Source organism: Xiphophorus couchianus, chromosome 1 (assembly GCF_001444195.1).
Source record: "Xiphophorus couchianus chromosome 1, X_couchianus-1.0, whole genome shotgun sequence".
Lineage (NCBI taxonomy): Eukaryota > Metazoa > Chordata > Actinopteri > Cyprinodontiformes > Poeciliidae > Xiphophorus > Xiphophorus couchianus.
The window spans coordinates 6,727,904-6,747,824 of record NC_040228.1 but is presented as its reverse complement, the minus strand read 5'-3'; the positions used below and the strand labels follow the sequence as shown (position 1 = coordinate 6,747,824).

Genomic DNA, 19,921 nt, shown 5'->3' with positions numbered 1-19,921 from the left:
TATAACATTTCCCAAAGTGAACATTTCAAGAAATCTGTTGTAAATAATTCGGTAACACAAAACCTGTAAAGGCAGCAACAGAACCATCCTGTACGCCCCAGTTTATAATTTCATTTTTTATTTATTTTTTAAAAAGCAAGAAACAGACGTGTTTCCCCTTTCCGATGGACATTGAATGAGGCACAAGTTCTCCATGTTGTTACAGCCGCAGCTCTGTTATCTGTAGCTCGTTTCCTGGTGTTAAGCTGCGGTCGCTCGTAGTTCCGCCCGGGAGCTTATTTAGTGTAACACGCAGCTGGCTTGCTGCACCAAATTTATCCGGCCGTAAACAGTTCCTGCAGCTGCTACAGCCCTCATACATGTGCTCCTACCGGAGAGGCGGCTGCGTGGATCCATCTATTTTGGAGACGTTCCCTGAATCGTGAAGGGCCGGAGTAGGTAAGAAGCATGCTGTGACTGCTGGCAGGGTTTATAAATGCTACCGATTAATGCTGCAGAGCACCGAGGGACACTGAAGGCGCCGTGAAGTCATTTGGCTCAGGTGTGTTGGGCCCTAAAGAGCAGTTTTTGGGGACCGCTTCCCTTCAGCTCAGGTTATATTGGCACCGTTTGATCTGTAAACATTGATCAGTAAAGTGACAGGAGGATCCGGTGTTAGTTTTAAGTTATCAGGTTTGATGGATTTCTGTTTGTGCATTTCAGCAGATGATGGTCGCTGACAGGGAGCGGGGCTCCACAGTCAGCACGTTGGTAACCTTTGCTTTGCTTTTTTCAGTATTGTCATCAGTTGTAAGCACTCAAAACATTACCCTGTCAATGCTTACTTGTATATTTTCAGCTTATTTGGGAGGAAATTTTAAAAAATCTGAAAAATTAATATATTGATGCTTTTAAAAATGCTGAGTAATTGAATACCTAAATGAGTATAAACTCCATAAATATATAATTTTAGGATTGGGTTGAAAGAACTGGAATGAAGACACAAATACAGCTAAAAAAAAATTCCGCAGTAAAATCACAGAAACTCTGATGTATTTTTTTTTTCCAGCCTTGTTTCTCACAATGGTGAACCAGGTGCAGCAAGTGGACGGCAGCTGGCAGTCGTGTCGAGGCGACTCCAGCGGCGCCAGCAACAGCAGCGCCGAGAGCTCCAAGGAGAGCTCCCGCTGCTCCACCCCGCTGCCGGACGCAGACCGCTCCGATCGGCTGCGGGAAAAGATGAGGAAGAGGATGGACTCCGGAGATCGGTGGTTCTCCCTGGAGTTCTTCCCTCCACGCACGGCCAGCGGTGCTGTCAACTTGATCTCCAGGTACAGGAACCAGCTTTCCGACCTTTGACCTCAGGCAGACCACGACAGAATGTTCTGCTGAAAACCCAAGTAAAGTGGAGACGTTTGGGAAGAACAGAATTGCACCCAGCTGACTGACAGCATCTGAATGCCATGTCTAAAGTATTGGACAGGACTTGAGAGATGCTTAATTTTTCTGACAATAATCTGTTGTGTGCCAAGTTTTCCGCTTGTTGGTGTCATATTACATCTCCTGCGCGCGCACACACACACATACACACACACACACACACACACACACACACACATGCTTGCGTGGCTATCTTTGTGGGGACTTTCCATTGACTGCCATTCATTTCTACAGCCTTAATCTTACCCTTATCACAACCCTAACCCTATCAACCTAACCCTAACCTAAACTCAATTCACACCTTAGTCCCAACTCTGACCCCTGCATTTCAGACCAGTCAGGTTCTGTCACATTAAACTCACTTGTCGGTTTCTCATGGACCACGCTTTTTGAACACATGCATAGTCATGTTAGGGGCATCTCTAGACTCTTAACCACTTTGGGGGCATGAAAATGTCAGAATTTCTTGTCACGCTGAAGTATTAAGATTTCCTTAAAAGCGACAAACACAGCTCACCATAACTCTCCTCCCCAGAACACCTTCAACACTTCAAAATATCCCAGCAAAATCTCAGATGAGAACATTTCAGAGCTTCTTTTTAAGGTTTATTTCTGATGTGACAGGTTTGACCGTATGGGTTCTGGAGGACCACTCTTCATTGACATCACCTGGCACCCAGCGGGAGACCCCGGCTCAGACAAGGAGACCTCCTCCATGATGATTGCCAGCACAGCGGTGAACTACTGTGGCCTGGAGAGCATCCTCCACCTGACCTGCTGCAACCAAACCAAGGAGAAGATCACCGGCTACCTGGCTAAGGCAAAGCACCTGGGCCTGAAGAACATCATGGCGCTGAGGGGAGGTACAGCGGGAGACACGAAGGGCTCAGGAAAGGTGTGACCTGGGGAGGTTTTCCTTGGATGTGTGTTTCATCGCCACGCCTCAGGAGATAAGAGCTGCATCAGTGTGTGGGTCGAGATTCCTGGAAAACAAAGAGCAGCGCTTGATTTAGACTTCTGAGAAGCGACGTGTCTGTGCAGGCGTTGTGCTGCTGTGAACGGCTCCAGCTGGAACTGCACTGCAGCGTCTCCTCAAGCTTTCCCAGGGTTCTAGTCTCCCACCTTATGTCCTCCTGTTATCTGACAGAGTCTCTGCCGGTCAGGTTTTCCACAGAATTTCTCATTCTTGGAAAATTGTGCAGCGTACATCGAGCCAAGATTTAGAGTGGCAAAAACCGACAGAAGACTCTTTACAAGCGGGTGTCTTAACCTCTCCGCTGAACACACCTGTTCAGCGGAGAGAACTTCGCCTTGGCTTTATCTGGTATTTTTTATCAAAAGTACGGGATGGGAAATATGACAAAAACAATTCATTTACAGGAAAAGAATGATCAGGATTTTTTTTACTATTTCCCTTCTTAAAAGTATAGCTCTGAAATTAAAAACATAACGTATAACTTGGGTCAAACAATATTTCAAACCGACTTTTAATGCTCTTAGACCGGGCTCTGCAGTTTTTACGATTTATTTCTGTCCAGCTGAATGAAAATTGTTTAGAGCCACTGATGTTACATAATCTTTTTGAAAAAGAGAAGTATAATTTAGGAAATTGGTTCCCCTTTTCAATTTGTTTCTTTAGTCTTCGGTTTCAATTTCCTGAGGCATTTAAGGACCAGGAGGCCTTAAATGCCTCCTGGTCCTTAAATACATCATACCTCATATGATATATAATCATATCACGTTCATATGATTATATAGCCTGTCTTTGCCCCCATTAGATAATTATTGACACATTATATTATTAGATCAGACGGTTACTGATGAGAGGAGTGCCATTGTTAACATGTTATTACTATTTTTAGACCTTTTATGCCATATTTTCTTCTATGGGATGTGTTGATATTTGTGTAAAATATAAAAAATCTAAGTTCCCAACTAAGTGATTAGAGATAAAATCATTTAGATGAACATCTCCTAAAAGATGTTTCCCTGCTGCATGAAGCTGTTGGTGCCATTTAGTTTTATTATCTGCTGCAACTTGGGTGAAAGTGCAGTCATTAAATAATGTTTTATTTTCAACTAACTATATTGATACTGTACTGCTAAAAAACGGGAACCATTTCATACCATCTGTAAGGTTAAGTGCTGAACTAACACCTGTGGTCCTCGTTTTGCCAGATCACCCAACATGGCCGACATTAAACAAAGCTCTGGTTCTCTTCAGATCCAGTGGGAGACGACTGGGAGGATGAGGAAGGAGGCTTCAACTTTGCCGTTGACCTCGTTAAGCACATTCGATCAGAGTTTGACGAATACTTTGACATTTGTGTTGCTGGTAAGTTTTCACAGCAGAGAGAGAGCAACACACTTCTAGCAGGTTTATGTACCCAGGGTGTTTCTAAATGGAGCATTTATCTGTCAGGACTCAGACTCAGCTGTGATGAGTTTGATTTCAGGACTGATCTGCTGTGGTTCATGTTTTCATTCTTTAACCTGCTCTAGTCAGGCAGACTAATCTGTACTTCCAGTCATTTTAATTAAAGGTCTTTGTGCAGGCTACCCAACGGGCCACCCTGAGGCAGAAAGCTACGAGCAGGATCTGCGGCACCTGAAGGAGAAAGTGGATGCTGGTGCAGACTTTGTCATCACGCAGCTGTTCTTCCGGGCTGACACCTTCCTGAAGTTCCTGGATGACTGCAGGGCGGCCGGGATCACATGTCCCATCCTTCCTGGAATCTTTCCCATCCAGGTACTAAAGACTTCTTCCAGGAAGCTGTAAATCATCACCACGAACCCATTGACCCATTTTCCTACCAGGCTTTTTTTTTTCAGCTGCTACACATTTCACTGTGAAGTCACCTGTTCATTAAGTTAAACGGTGCATGAAAATCTTTGGCCGTTGTGCATAACAAGCAGGGAAGAAAGCTTCCTTTTTGACGTTTACAACCAAAGTTATAAAAGTCCAAACATATGTGATCATGGACCTGTTGAGGCTCCGTGTATAACATGTAGTGGGATCTATGGACAGAAGCTGTTTCACATGTTCAGCTGTCCTAAAAGAAAGATGGCTGGTTGTCTGGAAATGAGAAAAAAAGCCCTGAATTCCTTCCTCAACACTTCATGCATGTTCAGTACATGCAGATCTGCTTTTAGTTTCACTAAACTAACCTAGTGTGTAACTTACATGAGATGTAATGTACTGTAGCAGAAGATATACACTCCTGATCAAAATCTTAAGACCAGTCAAAAAATTGCAAGAATTTGCATTTTGCACTATTGGATCTTAAGAAGGTTCTAAGTAGAGCTTCACAATGTTAAAAGAAGAAATCAGTGCAAGAGACAAGAACATTTGAGCGGGGAATTAATTGAAAACTGCATTTATACTCAAAGATGATTTTTTCAGCTGATCAAAAGTTTAAGACCATAGCTCAAAAAACCCCGAAAACCCCCCAAAACAGAAACAAAGTGTCAAAAAAAAGGACTCAGTAATGAGTAGCTCCACCATTCTTGTTGATGACTTCAAACAATCGTTTAGGCATGCTTGATGCCAGTGTTTCCAGGAGGCTAGTGGGAACGTTGCTCCAAGTGTTGAAGATGGCTTCACGAAGGGCATCCACTGTCTGGAACTGATGTCCATTTTTGTAAACTTCCCTTGCCATCCATCCCCAAATGTTCTCAATTGGGTTTAGATCCGGGGAACATGCAGGATGGTCCAAAAGAGTGATGTTATTTTCTTGGAAGAACTCCTTTATCAGGCGGGCATTGTGAACTGCAGCATTGTCCTGTTGAAAAACCCAATCATTACCACACAGACGAGGGCCCTCAGTCATGAGGGATGCCCGCTGCAACATCTCCACATAGCCAGCTGCTGTTTGACGCCCCTGCACAACCTGAAGCTCCATTGTTCCATTGAAGGAAAACGCACCCCAAATCATGATGGCGCCCCCACCACTGTGCCGTGTAGAAAACATCTCAGGTGGGATCTCCCTGTCATGCCAGTAATGTTGGAAGCCATCAGGACCATCAAGGTTACATTTTTTCTCATCAGAGAAGACAACTTTCTTCCACCTTTCAATGTCCCATGTTTGGTGCACCCTTGCAAAGTCCAAACGGGCAATTCTGTGGCGTTGAAGAAGACGTGGCCTTTGAAGACGTTTTTTGTTTCTGAAGCCCTTCTCTCGCAGATGCCGTCTGATGGTTATTGGGCTGCAGTCAGCACCAGTAATGGCCTTAATTTGGGTAGAGGATCGTCCCGTGTCTTGACGGACAGCCAATCGGATCCTGCGGCTTAGAGCTGGTGAAATTTATTTGGGTCTACCACTTGACTTTTTTGTTCCATAACCCTCAGGATCGTTTAAAAAATGCAAAATGACTGTCTTACTGCCTCCAACCTCAGCAGCGATGGCACGTTGTGAGAGGCCTTGCTTATGCAGCTCAACAATCCTACCACGTTCAAAGTCAGTGAGCTTTTTTGCTTTTGCCATCAGGAGGTCTTGACAGTGTAAAGACTTCACAGAAAATGACATGAAATCCAGATGTTTGCACAGCTTTTGGCTTTTAAAGACTATGGTCTTAAACTTTTGATCAGCTGAAGAAATCATGTTTGAGTGTAAATGCAGTTTTCAGACAATTCCCTGCTCAAATGTTCTTGTCTCTTGCACTGATTTGTCCTTTTAACATTGTGAAGCTCTACTTAGAACGTTTTTAAGATTCAATGGTGCAAAATGCAAATTCTTACAATTTTTGGACTGGTCTTAAGATTTTGATCAGGAGTGTACATCCTCGCACAGGTATAAATCCCTCACAGGACCTGCAGCAAATGTTGATTTATAAAATTCATCTGTTTTTAAGATTAGTTTTATGATTTAGCATCGAATCACAAGTTAACAGCCATTAGTTAAAGTTGGTTTTATCTCAACAAATGTTACTGCTGGATGATAAATTGTTCCAAACGTTATTGTGATAAATACGGTGGCCGACAGGTGCAAATGCGCAGCAAAAGAGAAAACATGCAAACAAAACAAAAAAACACGCGCACAAATTAAATGCGGCAAGCAAAAAGCAAATAAAATGCAGCAAACAAAAAAGAAGACACCCCCGAATGAAATGCAGCAAACAAAAAGTGTTGAAAACGGAAGTGCTCCAGACCACTAGGGGGAGTCAAAGAAAATAGTATTCATTTCTATGGGACCAGATGCAAGATTCAGAGAAAGAAATTTGAAAGAAAGTAAAGGTACGTATTACTATATTTCTTTTCAGATACGCCGTCTTTTATAATATTATAGAATAACAGAATAATTTATGGGTAGCGTGATAGACTTTGTGTCAGTCATACCGTTCTGGGCTCGGTCTCGTAGATGCTTGCCCGAATTAGCAAAGCAATTATGCTAATCATACCGCAAGAAAAAATAGATAAATTACACACTCGTATAGATAGATAGATAGATAGTGAATTCGATTTATCACCTATCTGTCACAAGAGGGATAGTGATGTTTGTAACTTTTTCATTTTTTTGTGGTGTATGTACATATCTGGTTTCAACTATACCTATGTGTAGGTATAGTTGTTTCAACTATACCATTTACCTTTTTTAGGTGGCCATGTTTTGCTGTTTCTGTGGACAAAATCTAGGAACAATTCAAGTTTTCTGTTTTTCATGTGGGAAGAATGTGCAGATCTTGGCAAAAGCTCAAGACACTGGTAAGCAGTGATGGGTTAGTTACTTGTAAAAATTAACTTAAATCGATTACATATTACTACTTGGAAAAAGTAGATTAGTGATTACTTTTTTTGGAAATTCACTAAGTTACATATTTTTTTATTTATCTCCACCACTTGTGAAAAGCTTGAACGTTGCAAATAATTAATTGCAAGTTATTAAATTATAGTAATATCAAGTATGCATCTCCGCTTATAAGGTTGAACTGAACGGGAGATTAATGGTTACAACAGCACGCACACACACACACTCACACACACACACAAAAACCTTAGTATTTTGTGTATGTTTTTGTGATTTCCACTATTGTCTGGATAACTATAAATAAGATTGTAGAGCCCCCTCCTACCTCGGCCTCTAGGTTCTGCGCTATGGCCCTGTCCGCAGATTTGTGACACTTAAAGATTATACATGCGTTTAGTTGGGCAACTTTACGGACACGTTCATTCATGGCTGCTTTCACGTTTATTGCGCTGTTCGTATTAGTCTCGATTTTGCCGTTTTCTGGAGCGCAATGCAAAAGTCAAGGTCGCTCACAACAAATATTACCTTGACATTACCAAAGGCTCAGCAAGATGGATCATCCAGGAATAGATGTACCTGGAAGTCCTGACTAAAACTACTTGGATGTCAGACAAATTACGGGGCTTATATGTTTCTGCTTATTTCCAAGTCAAAATAAGAACTTCAGGATCAAAACCAAGCCCAAAAACTTAAACCCGTGATTCATGAAATTTGAAAGCGATTTCAGAAAAAAAGAAGCCCAAAGTCGCTAATAATAATCGGACTTTGAGGACAGATGATCAAAATAGTTCCTGTTTTCCCAGCAACAACATACGCATCTCCCTCCTCCCCGTATTGTTTATGTTTCTGTCGCCGCAGATAACTGTCACATGTAAAGGGCGGTCGCTCCCCAAGACGTACATAGGGATTAAATTAAATTACAAAAGAAAATAGCAACGCACAGTGATTTGGATAAGTAACTTTAATATGGTCTACTGGATTTGAATTAGCAACGCGTTTGATGTCGCACATATTCATGAAGTACTTTTGGTTTAACAAGCCACACTTTTTTTAGATATATATCCCAGCTGTTTATCTCAATAAATATGGTCTTATTCTATTTTTTTTTATATATTTTTTAAAAATTATCATGCCTAACTGCACATAGTTTTGAAGAGTAGACTATTTATAAGCTACTTTTAATAACAGCACAGAACTTTTGCCCTTACTGTACTGTATGTTACTCAGTTTTTACACAGATTCTATTTTGGTGTGAACTTAATTGTTTGAATTGTGTAACATTTTTACTGTGCCAACTTAATTTCCCTGGTGTTGGGCAGTAAAAAGATATTCTGCTCTATTTTGTTTCACAGGATCTGAGCTGGACACCCTCTCAGAAGATGACCTGATTAGAAAGTATTTTCATGATGGCTATAGTCATTCAGAAATTTTGGATTTCTTGGGAAACCTTCACAATGTTGAAATGAGCCTTCGCTCCTTAAAGAGCAAATTAAAAAAATGATCACTCTTTAGACAAAGAAGTTACACACCGCCTCACTTGGTACGTGCTGCTATTGAAGAAGAGCTAAAGGGACCAGGCCAGCATTATGGCTATCGCTTGATGTGGCAGACACTCCGACAGAAGTATTGTCTGACTGTCAGAAGAGACGATGTCATGGCATTGATGGCAGAACTTGACCCCTCAGGAGTACAACTGCGTGCAAGACGAAGATTTATAAGAAGAGTTTATAGTTCTTGTGGCCCAAACTATGTCTGGCATGCAGATGGTTATGACAAACTAAAGCCCTATGGCTTGGCAATAAGTGGTTGCATAGATGGGTATTCTCAGAAGGTGCTATGGTTAGTGTGTCAAGCCAGCAATAATGATCCTGGAGTCATTGCTCAAAACTATGTGCAATGTGTCTCAGAATTTGGGAAGATACCAATGCGCCTCCGCACAGACTGTGGCACTGAAAATGGAACAATGGTGGCAATGCATTGTACATTAAGGTCATCACACACTGATGATTTTGCTGGGGCTGCCAGCCATATGTATGGCTCCTCAACAGCCAACCAACGCATCGAAAGCTGGTGGTCATATTTCAGAAAACAAAGGTGAGTTTGTCAACAGTTTATTGTAATTTTTGTATAAATATCAAGTAGTAGACCTTGAAAAGGTGAATAAATTTAGTAGTCTTCTTGGATAAGCAAACATTTCAAAATTATAATGCAACATTTTACTCGATTACCTCTACTTTGTCAGAAGAAATGAAGTACTTGCATATCTCTTAATGACCATTATGTTTTTGTGCTATATACAACTTAATTTTATAGTGTAACATTTGAAATGGATGAATCAGAAGCTCAACATTTAAAGTATAACAGTTGATGTCTGCTTACATTATATTTAACTTTGTAGGCCAACATATATTTAAATATTTTCATGACATAGAAACTAGTCCTATTACTTTCTGCTGATATAATTATCTTATAATTTTGGTTTATTGTAGATCTCAGTTCTGGATGGATCTCATGAACGATTTGAAGGAAAGACATCTCTTCAATGGAAGTCATGACCACACATGCCTTGTGCGGTTTGTCTTCATGGATATGCTACAGAGAGATCTTGATGAATGCAAGGACAGGTGGAATAAACATACCATAAGACCTGTTAAACAATCTTGCTGTCCATCTGGTAAACCAGATGTGATGTATCATCTACCTCACAGGTAATTTTTTGTTGTTTTTGTCTTCAACATCTGGTTAATTTAAAACCTCTTTGGGAACTCTAAAAAATAATTTGCCAAAACAAAAATAATGAACAATGTGTTAACAGTATGTCACTTTTTATTCTAAACATTTCAGATGACAATTTCTAAAATGTAAATTTAAATACAATTAATCATTTAGACAGGTTACAACAATAGTCACAGCAGTAACAGTTTAGTGAAGAAATGTAAATATAACTAAATGTTTACTGTGCTTCTTCTATTCCTAGGTTTGGTGGAACAGACTGTGGTTTCCCAGTCTCCCAGGAGCAATTGGGACAGTTTGTGACAGAGACTAACAACATTCAATGTGGAGATGAACACCTTCAGGCACATTTTGAGAACCTCCAGAGACAGTGTGGCCTAGCACATCCACAGAGTTGGGAATCATGTGTCGAAAACTATATCAAACTGAAAAACATGGCGGACTTATAAACAAACAAGAATCCAAATTTGAAGGTCGCACACAAACACTAAACAGTGTCATAACTGAACAGGTTTGACAAGTTAAATAGTTAGCATTTTGTTTTGTTGTTATGCATTTGACCTTAATAAAGCCCAAACCCAGGGGAGTTTTGAATCCCAAAGTCCATGTCTTCTTTAAACCGATGATACGTCTTGGACATTGGTATTTTGATAGTGTTGGAGCAGGTGCTACTGACAGGAAAACGAGAAGTGGCCTGAAAGATCAGTTTTGGTGGTGGCAGAATTGAAGATGGAGGTAGTGTGTTCAAGCCGGTGGCAAACATCAGGATGTCCTGGAGAGAGAGACCCGTGTTTTGTTCTAGAAAAGAAGCAATGAGTTTATGTATCAAATATTACAATAACACCAGAATATAGCAATAAATCTTAAAGTCCACCTTCTGTGTCAAGGAGAAAGTCTCTCCAGAATCCTAGCACTCTTGCTTCCTCATGTCGTCTGCTGCTACCCTTTTCACTGAGCTGAACCTCAAATATTTCCTCCAATATTTTGGATGTCAGCTGTTCCACTCTTGCACACATAAATGGCCTGAAGACGGAAGCATGCTGCTCCAAAGCATTCTGGAAGTTCAGTGTTGAAAGGCCATCCTTGAATCTATAAAAAGTTTGAAACAGAAATCACCTTAATTATTATCAAAAGAGCTGATATTTTTCAGTAACACAAAGAACATTAATATGTCTAATCTTTTTTTATTACTTTTATTTAGCATAGGTAATATTGCTGATGCACTGTACACAGTGAATTAACCTACAGTAACGTTAATTTTCTCCAGCTAAGCCGTCCAATCAATAAGGCTCCTACTTATTTGGCTGCTGGGTGCTGTTGATTGATTGATTGATTCTTGCACTATTGTACATTTGCTTGTATTAACTGAAACAAAATAGTAACTAAATTAGCATAATTAGGTTTTAAGTTAAGGAAGAGAAACATTACCTTTGAATAGAGAAATGGTTGCGGTAAATGATGTACCAATCAATGAACTCCTTTACAATTTTCAATTTGTCATCAACAGTCACAGGGAACTGCAAGCAACCAGCAGTTTGCAAGATGCTTGCATGTCTTTCAACTGACTGGTGTAGTTCAGTCAATGTACCTGCACTGGATATCTATGGTAGAGAACAATAACCAAAAACATAAATTAATATTTATGAAATCATTACTGATATAAATTTGTTATAAAAGTATTACTGATTGCACTTTAAAAATTAGGTAAGTTTATGTTATTAAAGTTATTTGAACACAGTAAGTCTTCTATTACTATGAGCCACACAGTTTTGTTCGTTGATATTAACCAAAGGAAAATGGTTACTATCATTTCAACAACCAGTGAAAAGAAATATACTATAAATGTGTACTATAAATAATAAATTTTCTTTTGCAAGGCTAAATTTTGCAATTAATAAAATGTACGTTTGTACATCAGTCTTTACAAAAGGGAGGTAGGTTTTGTAAAGAGGAAAATCCTTTGGCTTCCTTAGATAAAATATATGACATCATAGCTAGAATTAATCATGCACAGAGTTCTGGATATAGGAGGAAATTTAGCCATTTTAACTATAAGACTATAGCAAAATTGATCTTCAAACTATTTGGAATGTAGATCAAAAGCACTTACAGCTTTTTGCAAATTCCTCAACAGGGCAAATGTAAAGCGTAATTCTTTGGTAAGGCTTTCCAATTGCCTCCTTGTACTTTTGCACTGTGAAAGGAATGTCTGTTCCTGGGATGTTCTTAACCTCCCTTGCATCAGGATACAACAAGACATGGACACAATCTCTCAGGTCTATATTGACCTATATCCTTTTGCTTCTTTACAGCAGCAGCAAGCACTTGTTCCGATGCCCACTCAGGGTGAATCTCAACTGGAAGTAACTTCCCTCTCACTGTCTTAAGGGAATCTCCCTGCATCCTCATAAGCCCAACATTAATCTGGGGAGAGACAAAATTTAATCAATCAAATTAAATTATTTGATGAAGTATGTAATTTCCAGTTTGTGTTTGCACTAAATTAAAGGCATACCTTCAGTTTATTTCCCTTCTGTGTTTTGTTCTGATGCTTCTTGGTAAAAAATTTCTTTCTTTCCCTCTCTTTTATAGCTCTAAAGTTCATGAAACACTCTACACCTGAAATTCGTAATAAAAAAATACACGATTGGCACTTTAGTTATAATTTAAATGCATTAATTATTAATTGCAGGTACGATCAATACTGCAATGATCGTACCTGCATCTACAGATGGTCTAAAATGCTAACACTTAAGCATGCTGAAATAAATAACCCATGCTTCGGTTTACCTGTGCTGGTGCTTGGTTGAACATCGGGAGTTGCAGTGGTAGTGTTCCTCTCATCTTGGGCTTTGTTTGCATGATCTTGGACAAATTTTATGTTTCTGCCACATTGACAACAAAAGTCTGCAGAATTTATGGCGGCAGTTCCACAAAATGGACAGTACATCTGAAAGAAAATTTGTTTTTTAACGTCAGGAAATAAATACATTAAAAGTGGAGACATTGCCTACTAAAACGCTGAAATGAGTCATTCTCAAAAAAGATATTTAATTATACGAGTGTGTAATTTATCTATTTTTTCTTGCGGTATGATTAGCATAATTGCTTTGCTAATTCGGGCAAGCATCTACGAGACCGAGCCCAGAACGGTATGACTGACACAAAGTCTATCACGCTACCCATAAATTATTCTGTTATTCTATAATATTATAAAAGACGGCGTATCTGAAAAGAAATATAGTAATACGTACCTTTACTTTCTTTCAAATTTCTTTCTCTGAATCTTGCATCTGGTCCCATAGAAATGAATACTATTTTCTTTGACTCCCCCTAGTGGTCTGGAGCACTTCCGTTTTCAACACTTTTTGTTTGCTGCATTTCATTCGGGGGTGTCTTCTTTTTTGTTTGCTGCATTTTATTTGCTTTTTGCTTGCCGCATTTAATTTGTGCGCGTGTTTTTTGTTTGTTTGCATGTTTTCTCTTTTGCTGCGCATTTGCACCTGTCGGCCACCGTAGTCGGCCACCGTAGGATAAACAATATTATTATTATTACTTGAAACCATTTTCAAGTAATAAAATGGTAATGGCATAATAATGCAAGTTCACTGTCTCAAAGATCAATACACTTTAAATTCTAATGAATATTTAACACTGGAACTGGAGGACATTTTAAATATCCACAATAAATAAAGCAATAGAAACAAGAAATAAAATGAATCATGAAGTCCCTGCTAGTTAAACTATAATATAATTTATTATCCTCTACTTGGCACCATTGCACCAGACTGAAGACTTTTGTCGTGGTAGGAAAGAGAGAAAAGAGAAAAACAAATTGTGTGTATTTTCCAGGGATACCAGTCGCTGCGTCAGCTCGTCAAGATGTCTAAACTTGAAGTACCGGAGGAGATCACTAAAATCATAGAACCCATCAAAGACAACGATGCTGCTATCCGGAACTATGGAATCCATCAGGCGGTGGACATGTGTCGCGTCCTGCTGGACAGTGGAAAGGTACCAGGCCTCCACTTCTACACTCTGAACCGAGAAGTTGCCACCATGGAGGTCCTCCGACAGCTGGGCCTGTGGGTAGAAGACCCCAGGTCAGTCGAAATCTACTGGCGACGGAGTAAAAGATGAAACTATACCCCTAACTCTGGCTCCTGAACCTCTATCGTTTTCCTTTCTACACGCTCTTATCCTGTGTTTGGCAAATGTTATTCACTAGCTGTTACCTGTGGAGCACTTAGAAAAACAACCGAGGACTTTTTGGCCTCTACCAGCAGCCGTTTGGAGGGCTGCCAGTCCGTCTCCCTACATACACTGGTGTGTGTGTGTGTGTGTGTGTGTGTGTGCCGTCTACAGAATTAAGAACTTGCTGTCGACTAGATGTTGTGGAACCGATAAGAAAATGTTTAGAAGATGTTAGTCTTTAGACTTGGCTCTGAATTTGTTGGCAAGAGTTCCAGCTTGACTTGGAAAAATGACATGTGAACGTCTCTGCTGAGTTTCCATACTGGGTTCATTCACCTTGGTAGATATTGAACATTCTTTTTTGGTAAGTTCAAGGTTTCCCCCAAAAAACTTGCTAAGCCCGGTGGTTGGGGTACTAGTTCAGTAGCTTAGAAGCAGCCTGCCGTGCTTTTGAGTTAAAAAATGTTTAAAGTTGACAGGAAATTTGAAAATATCACTTGATAATTACGTGTTATTGAAAGGCTGGAGGATTAATACTTAAACTCCAAGTGTAAAGTCTTAAAAGATGCAGACATAAAAAAAAAAACTTTAATAAATAAGCAATGCTAAGCCTGGTGGCCCGCCAACCTTTAAATACGCTGAGGGAAACCCTGAAGTTGAAATTCATTCAGGTAGAGTAGAGTTCCTAATTACTCTTAGTCTTCATTAAGACGAAGATGCATTGAGACCTAGTTGGAGCAGGTCCTCTGTTTGTTTCTTGCAAACTTTCTGCAAGCATCTGGCCATGAAGGCAGATTTTCTTTGGTCTGCAAACTCACAGATTGTTGTTTTCGCCAGACGCCCTCTTCCCTGGGCCGTTAGTGCAAATCCAAAACGGAAGGTAGAGGATGTCCGACCAATTTTCTGGGCCTCCAGACCAAAGAGCTACATCTACAGGACCCAGGACTGGGATGAGTTCCCCAACGGCAGATGGTAGGTCTAATCGGACACAGATTCAGTACTACCTAATTCTTTGATGTTCTAAGTAAATGTTTCAACTTTAGGAACAGCTTGAAGCATTGAGCTTACAGCAGAAGAGGACAAAGTGAAGCTGAAGTTTGGTTACCTACCGACTGTTCTGCTGTTGTCTTTAGGGGAAACTCTTCGTCTCCAGCTTTTGGAGAATTAAATGACTACTACCTGTTTTACTTAAAAAGTAAGTCCTCTAAGGAAGCACTTCTACAGATGTGGGGGGAGGAACTGAAGAACGAACAAAGCGTCTTTGAAGTCTTCACATGCTACATCACAGCACAACCAAACCGAAACGGACAGAAGGTAATCAAGTCTACCTGCAGGCACTAGCCATGTGAACGATCTAAAGTCATGAAAAAGTGAAAATAAATTTATTTTTTTTTAAAATGCAGAAATAGTATGAAGATGTATTGATAGTCTTAAAGAAATCTGCAGAACTTCCTCAGTTCCTACTGAGGAAGTTCTGTTCCTCAGTAGGAACAGAACTTCCTTCAGGCGAAGTATTTTGGTAGATCTCACCCTGTACTGCTGGCAGGGTCGGCTCAAGGCATAAGTAAACCAAGCAGCAGCTTAGGGCCACTAGGAGGCCCGGTTAGTGGAACAGATATTTTTCTTTAAGTAATGATTTCTATGTGATTATGTTAACAAAAACACACTTTCATTGTAAATTTTTATGATTTTTTTTTTTACAATAATGTACTTAATCATGTAAACATGATCATGTATGCATGCATGTTTGTATAAAAACAAAAACAAACAATGCTTAGCCTGACAGGAGGCAAGTAAAGCCTGGCGACCCGCCAGGCTTACAATACACTGGGGGAAACCCTATGTCCTATGTGATACATACATAAAGGACATCATGTAAAAAGCATTGGCAGAAATGCAATAAGTCCATAGCAGGTGTGCAAATGATCTACTCATCTGCCTGTTGATTGCAGAAATACAGTAGAGGGCCTTAAAACCAAATTTTGCTTAGGACCCCATGGAGGCCTGGGCCGGCCTAAACTGTTGGTAGTTTTCAAAAAACTGCTTCCTAAGCTGATCTGTGCAAGCGAAAATCAAATGAATCCACACAGCTATGTTCTCAGTGACTGAGACAAAATGCTATGTGTTGCAGAAAAAACTAAACGTTTTCCTTTTCCAGCTGCCATTGCACTGGTAACTTGTAATAAAGTGGGTGGAGCTCTACTTGGGTTGCCAGGTGAGGTCCTGGGCATGGCTTGGGGTTGCTTGGTGTCTGCAAAACAGCTTTGCAGACACCAGCAGAACATTTATGTAGCTCTTATTTTCCTCCAAAAAACAGCTGTTTTTTTTTTTTTTTCTTTTGCTGTTGGCCTGTTTTAGAAGCAGGACATACCTAAATGACAGAACCAAAGCTTCCAAAAAGTGGAAGTTACAATACAGAAGTCAAAAAGTGACTTCTGTACTGTCATTTTGACATTACAATTGGAGTGATTGCTTAAATCATTGATCAATGAGTAAAATGTTAGGTGTTGCCCTGTCTGATTGATGAATGGGACTCCTAAAGCATCTTACAGTCTGCCAAGGCCCTCATGTCTCTCTCTCCATCCCTAGGTGTTGTGCTTACCCTGGAACGACGAGCCTTTGGCCCCAGAGACCAACTTTTTGAAAGACGAGCTTGAGAAGGTTAACAGACGTGGAGTCCTCACCATCAACTCCCAGCCCAACATCAATGGCAAACCATCTGCGGACCCTGTGGTAGGCTGGGGACCTCCAGGAGGATATGTCTTCCAGAAGGTGCTGACTCTCTTTGTTCTTTCATTCTCAACAAAGACGCTTTACTCTGAAACGTCGCCTCAGCTCTCCGCTCTTCCATCCAATAGGCCTACCTGGAGTTTTTCACCTCCAGTGAAAATGTCACAGCCCTCCTGAAGGTCCTGAAGAAGTACGAGCCTCGTGTCAACTATCACATTGTCGACGTGCATGTAAGTCTGAACCGAGAGACCTGCTAGTCACTGAGTGAGTGCAGGTTCTACATGGGCCATGTTGGATGTTTTGTGTGCAGGGACATAACATGACCAACGCACACGAAATGCAGCCTAACGCAGTGACGTGGGGCATCTTCCCAGGCAGAGAGATTGTCCAGCCCACTGTAGTGGACCCAGTCAGCTTCATGTACTGGAAGGTCTGTAGCTTCAGGAGCCTTTGGTGAAATTATCAACCTTGTCATTTCACATGTGGACTCCTGGAACATAGAAGTTCTTCAGAAACTGTATCGGTTTGACTAAATCGAAATCATTTAGCGTAGACGCACCAGGAAGGTTATGAGGTCTAAACATGTTTGAATGGAAAACATTTAGCATGGATTTTCAATTTTCACTAGTCATCGCAACGTTTCCGCAAATCTGACCAGCCACCCTAATGCTTTCTGTATGTCCTTATTTTCCCACCAATCACCGCAACTTTGCTGAATTTTGACCAATTGTTTTGGTCCTCTTCTAATTTAACTTCCTGTTTATCAAAGTCTCTTAAGAGCCAAACCTGCCAGATGAAACCATGTGTGATCCAAAACAGTATCATTTACCTTGTTTGTTTTCTTTTTTTGTTTTGTTGCAAAAACCACTTTGAGATGTTGTGTGGGATTTGCTTCTTCTGTGTAAACAGTTCATGTTACACAAAACGTTTGCACTTTGACAAAAGTGCAAAAGATGAATAAATTTAATTTCAATTAAGGGTTATATTTCAAGAAGACACTTGAACATGTTATTTGCACTTTAAATATTAACTATGTTAAAATTCCGTCTTTTGAGAAGTTTATGTGCATCAATTACAACTAATTAGACCATGTCGTGGTAAAAATAAAGATACAAATTTTTTGCAAGATCAACTGCAACTTTTTGAGACTGGGTTGCGGTAAAATCAGTAACTGGAGGTTCAACAGATCGCAAAAAAAAACTAAATTATGCCACGAATGGTAAAGAATCGAAATTAAAGATTTTCTTGCTCGATCAAATGAAATAAAAACAAAAATGTTGTATTATAAATTGGTTGAAAACCATTTTTCCTCTGGTTGCAGTATAATTTAATCATCGTAGTCCAAAATAATTGTGCAACTTTAGAGATAAAAACAATTTTTTGTTCTTAATTAAAGGCAATGGAGATATATTTTCCGGTCCTCTGAAAATGCATTGGGCATTTTTTTTTTATTTGTTTATATTTATTTTGTACGTCATCAAGCTAATCAGGCATTTTATTTTTGTCAGGCTTATTAAAATGTTATGTCATTCACACTTAAAAAAAAAAAAGGCTTATTTCAGAAATGAATGTCTCCCTTTTCCCCCCGCGTCCATTGAATAAATTGACTAAACCGTCTCATCACGGTGCTGAAAGAGCTGCACAACGTCTAAACGTGGCAGACTTTGTGTAGAAAGTGTTGGAATCATGTTTTTATCGCTGCGTTTCAGGACGAGGCGTTTGCTTTGTGGATCGAACAGTGGGCCAAACTCTACGAAGACGAGTCGCCGTCACGAATGATCATCAAGTACATCCACGACAACTACTTCCTGGTCAATCTGGTGGATAACGACTTTCCCCTGGAGAGCTGCCTGTGGCGGGTCATCGACGACATGTTCGAGTTGCTGGACGCAACGCCGGAACCGCTCAACGATGAGGCGGCCTCACAGTAAACTACGGCGTTTCTAATGACTTGTTGAGGGAAGAGACAATTCAGGGAATTATTTCATGTTGTACTTTTATTTTTACCAACAAGAGTGCCTTGGTAAGATACTGATGTACACAACAAAGCTTTTCTAGTTGGTGGTTAGTGGAAGGGAAAACGGTGCTAACAAAGAAACTGAACTGTTTCAACGTCATAAACGATGCAGCACAGTTTAGATTTCACCACAGATGTGAAATATGAAGTCCATAAAATGAATAAAAGACAAATTCAACTTAGCGGCCCCCTACTGGAGGGCATCGCTGCTGAGGAGAGACAAATAAGGAAGCAAACACAAAATATATGATGCAAAAATAAATGTGGGAAGAAAAACAAGTCTGCAGAATGCACACGGAAATCTTAAGTTAATTTTCATTTGTAGATACATTTTAACGGTTTGTATTTTCTTTAAATGTTTCTGAAATATTTGTGTTTTTTGTCATTTCAATTACAATTCATTTAAACAGGATCGTCTCAAGGTTCAATTTATATCTGGTTTCTGCATGATAAATATAATATATTCAAATTAATCCAACTCGAAGATTCACTACAGTCAGTCAGACTGGATTGAGCTTTGCAGCAATCTTCTGAAAAACCTTTAATTTTTGTCTGTTTTTGTTGGTGGTTATTGATAATTAGCTGTCTGCTAATACTTTAAGTAGTCCAGAATCATCATAATAACTGTTATTATGATTCTGCTTTATGATTTAAGTAGGACAGAATCATTGTAGTTTGCTTGAGCTTCTCATCTTTTGCCAGCTCAATGCTAATTGGCCAAAGGGTCTAAACAAAACAAGCATTAATGAAAACGTTTTTTAAATGTTTCTAAATTTGTAATAAATCAATTCTTTCTTTATTGTGTTAACATGATCAGGCTGTTAAACCATAATCGGCCGAGGTTCCTCCTGTATTTTACAGTTTCCCTGAGAGATTTGAGGTCATATTCCTCTGTACACAAGCTGACAACAATGTCGTAAATATTACTAATTGCTAATTTGTTCCAATTAGCACTATCACTTTTCAAGAAAATAAAATCATTGGTTATCATGTTACTTGAGACTTTACACATTTCGTTTTCTCACCACAGGTAGCAATAGATGGTTTGGGAAAAGCTGTTCAGTTTGTGAAAGTCACATTTGTT

At 39.8% G+C, this 19,921-nt stretch overlaps 2 protein-coding genes and 1 long non-coding RNA gene across 6 annotated transcripts in view; 2 read left to right on the top strand and 1 right to left on the bottom strand.

Annotated features, from left to right (window-relative positions):
• Positions 1–19,921, bottom strand: part of bcas2 (BCAS2 pre-mRNA processing factor) — a 624,479-nt gene that overhangs the window by 129,895 nt on the left and 474,663 nt on the right. The window lies entirely within an intron of this gene.
• mthfr (methylenetetrahydrofolate reductase (NAD(P)H)) lies at positions 208–19,249 on the top strand. Of its 3 annotated transcripts, none has more exons than XM_028012923.1 (12): positions 208–438; positions 1,049–1,310; positions 2,044–2,282; positions 3,644–3,754; positions 3,975–4,168; positions 13,749–13,999; positions 14,928–15,062; positions 15,224–15,404; positions 16,680–16,862; positions 16,949–17,050; positions 17,131–17,250; positions 18,530–19,249. In XM_028012923.1, exons 2-12 carry the CDS (start codon positions 1,063–1,065, stop codon positions 18,749–18,751), a joined length of 1,986 nt encoding a protein of 661 aa, XP_027868724.1. In that variant the 5' UTR covers positions 208–438; positions 1,049–1,062; the 3' UTR covers positions 18,752–19,249. The 3 variants fall into 3 exon arrangements, with proteins under 3 accessions (XP_027868724.1, XP_027868733.1, XP_027868741.1); XM_028012932.1 differs by lacking the exon at positions 208–438 and adding an exon at positions 459–541; XM_028012940.1 differs by lacking the exon at positions 208–438 and adding an exon at positions 594–750.
• On the top strand, positions 6,603–10,490 carry LOC114142596 (uncharacterized). Of its 2 annotated transcripts, none has more exons than XR_003595066.1 (3): positions 6,603–6,652; positions 9,653–9,871; positions 10,141–10,490. It is a non-coding gene; the product is annotated as an uncharacterized LOC114142596 (long non-coding RNA). The 2 variants fall into 2 exon arrangements; XR_003595067.1 differs by lacking the exon at positions 6,603–6,652 and adding an exon at positions 7,924–8,118.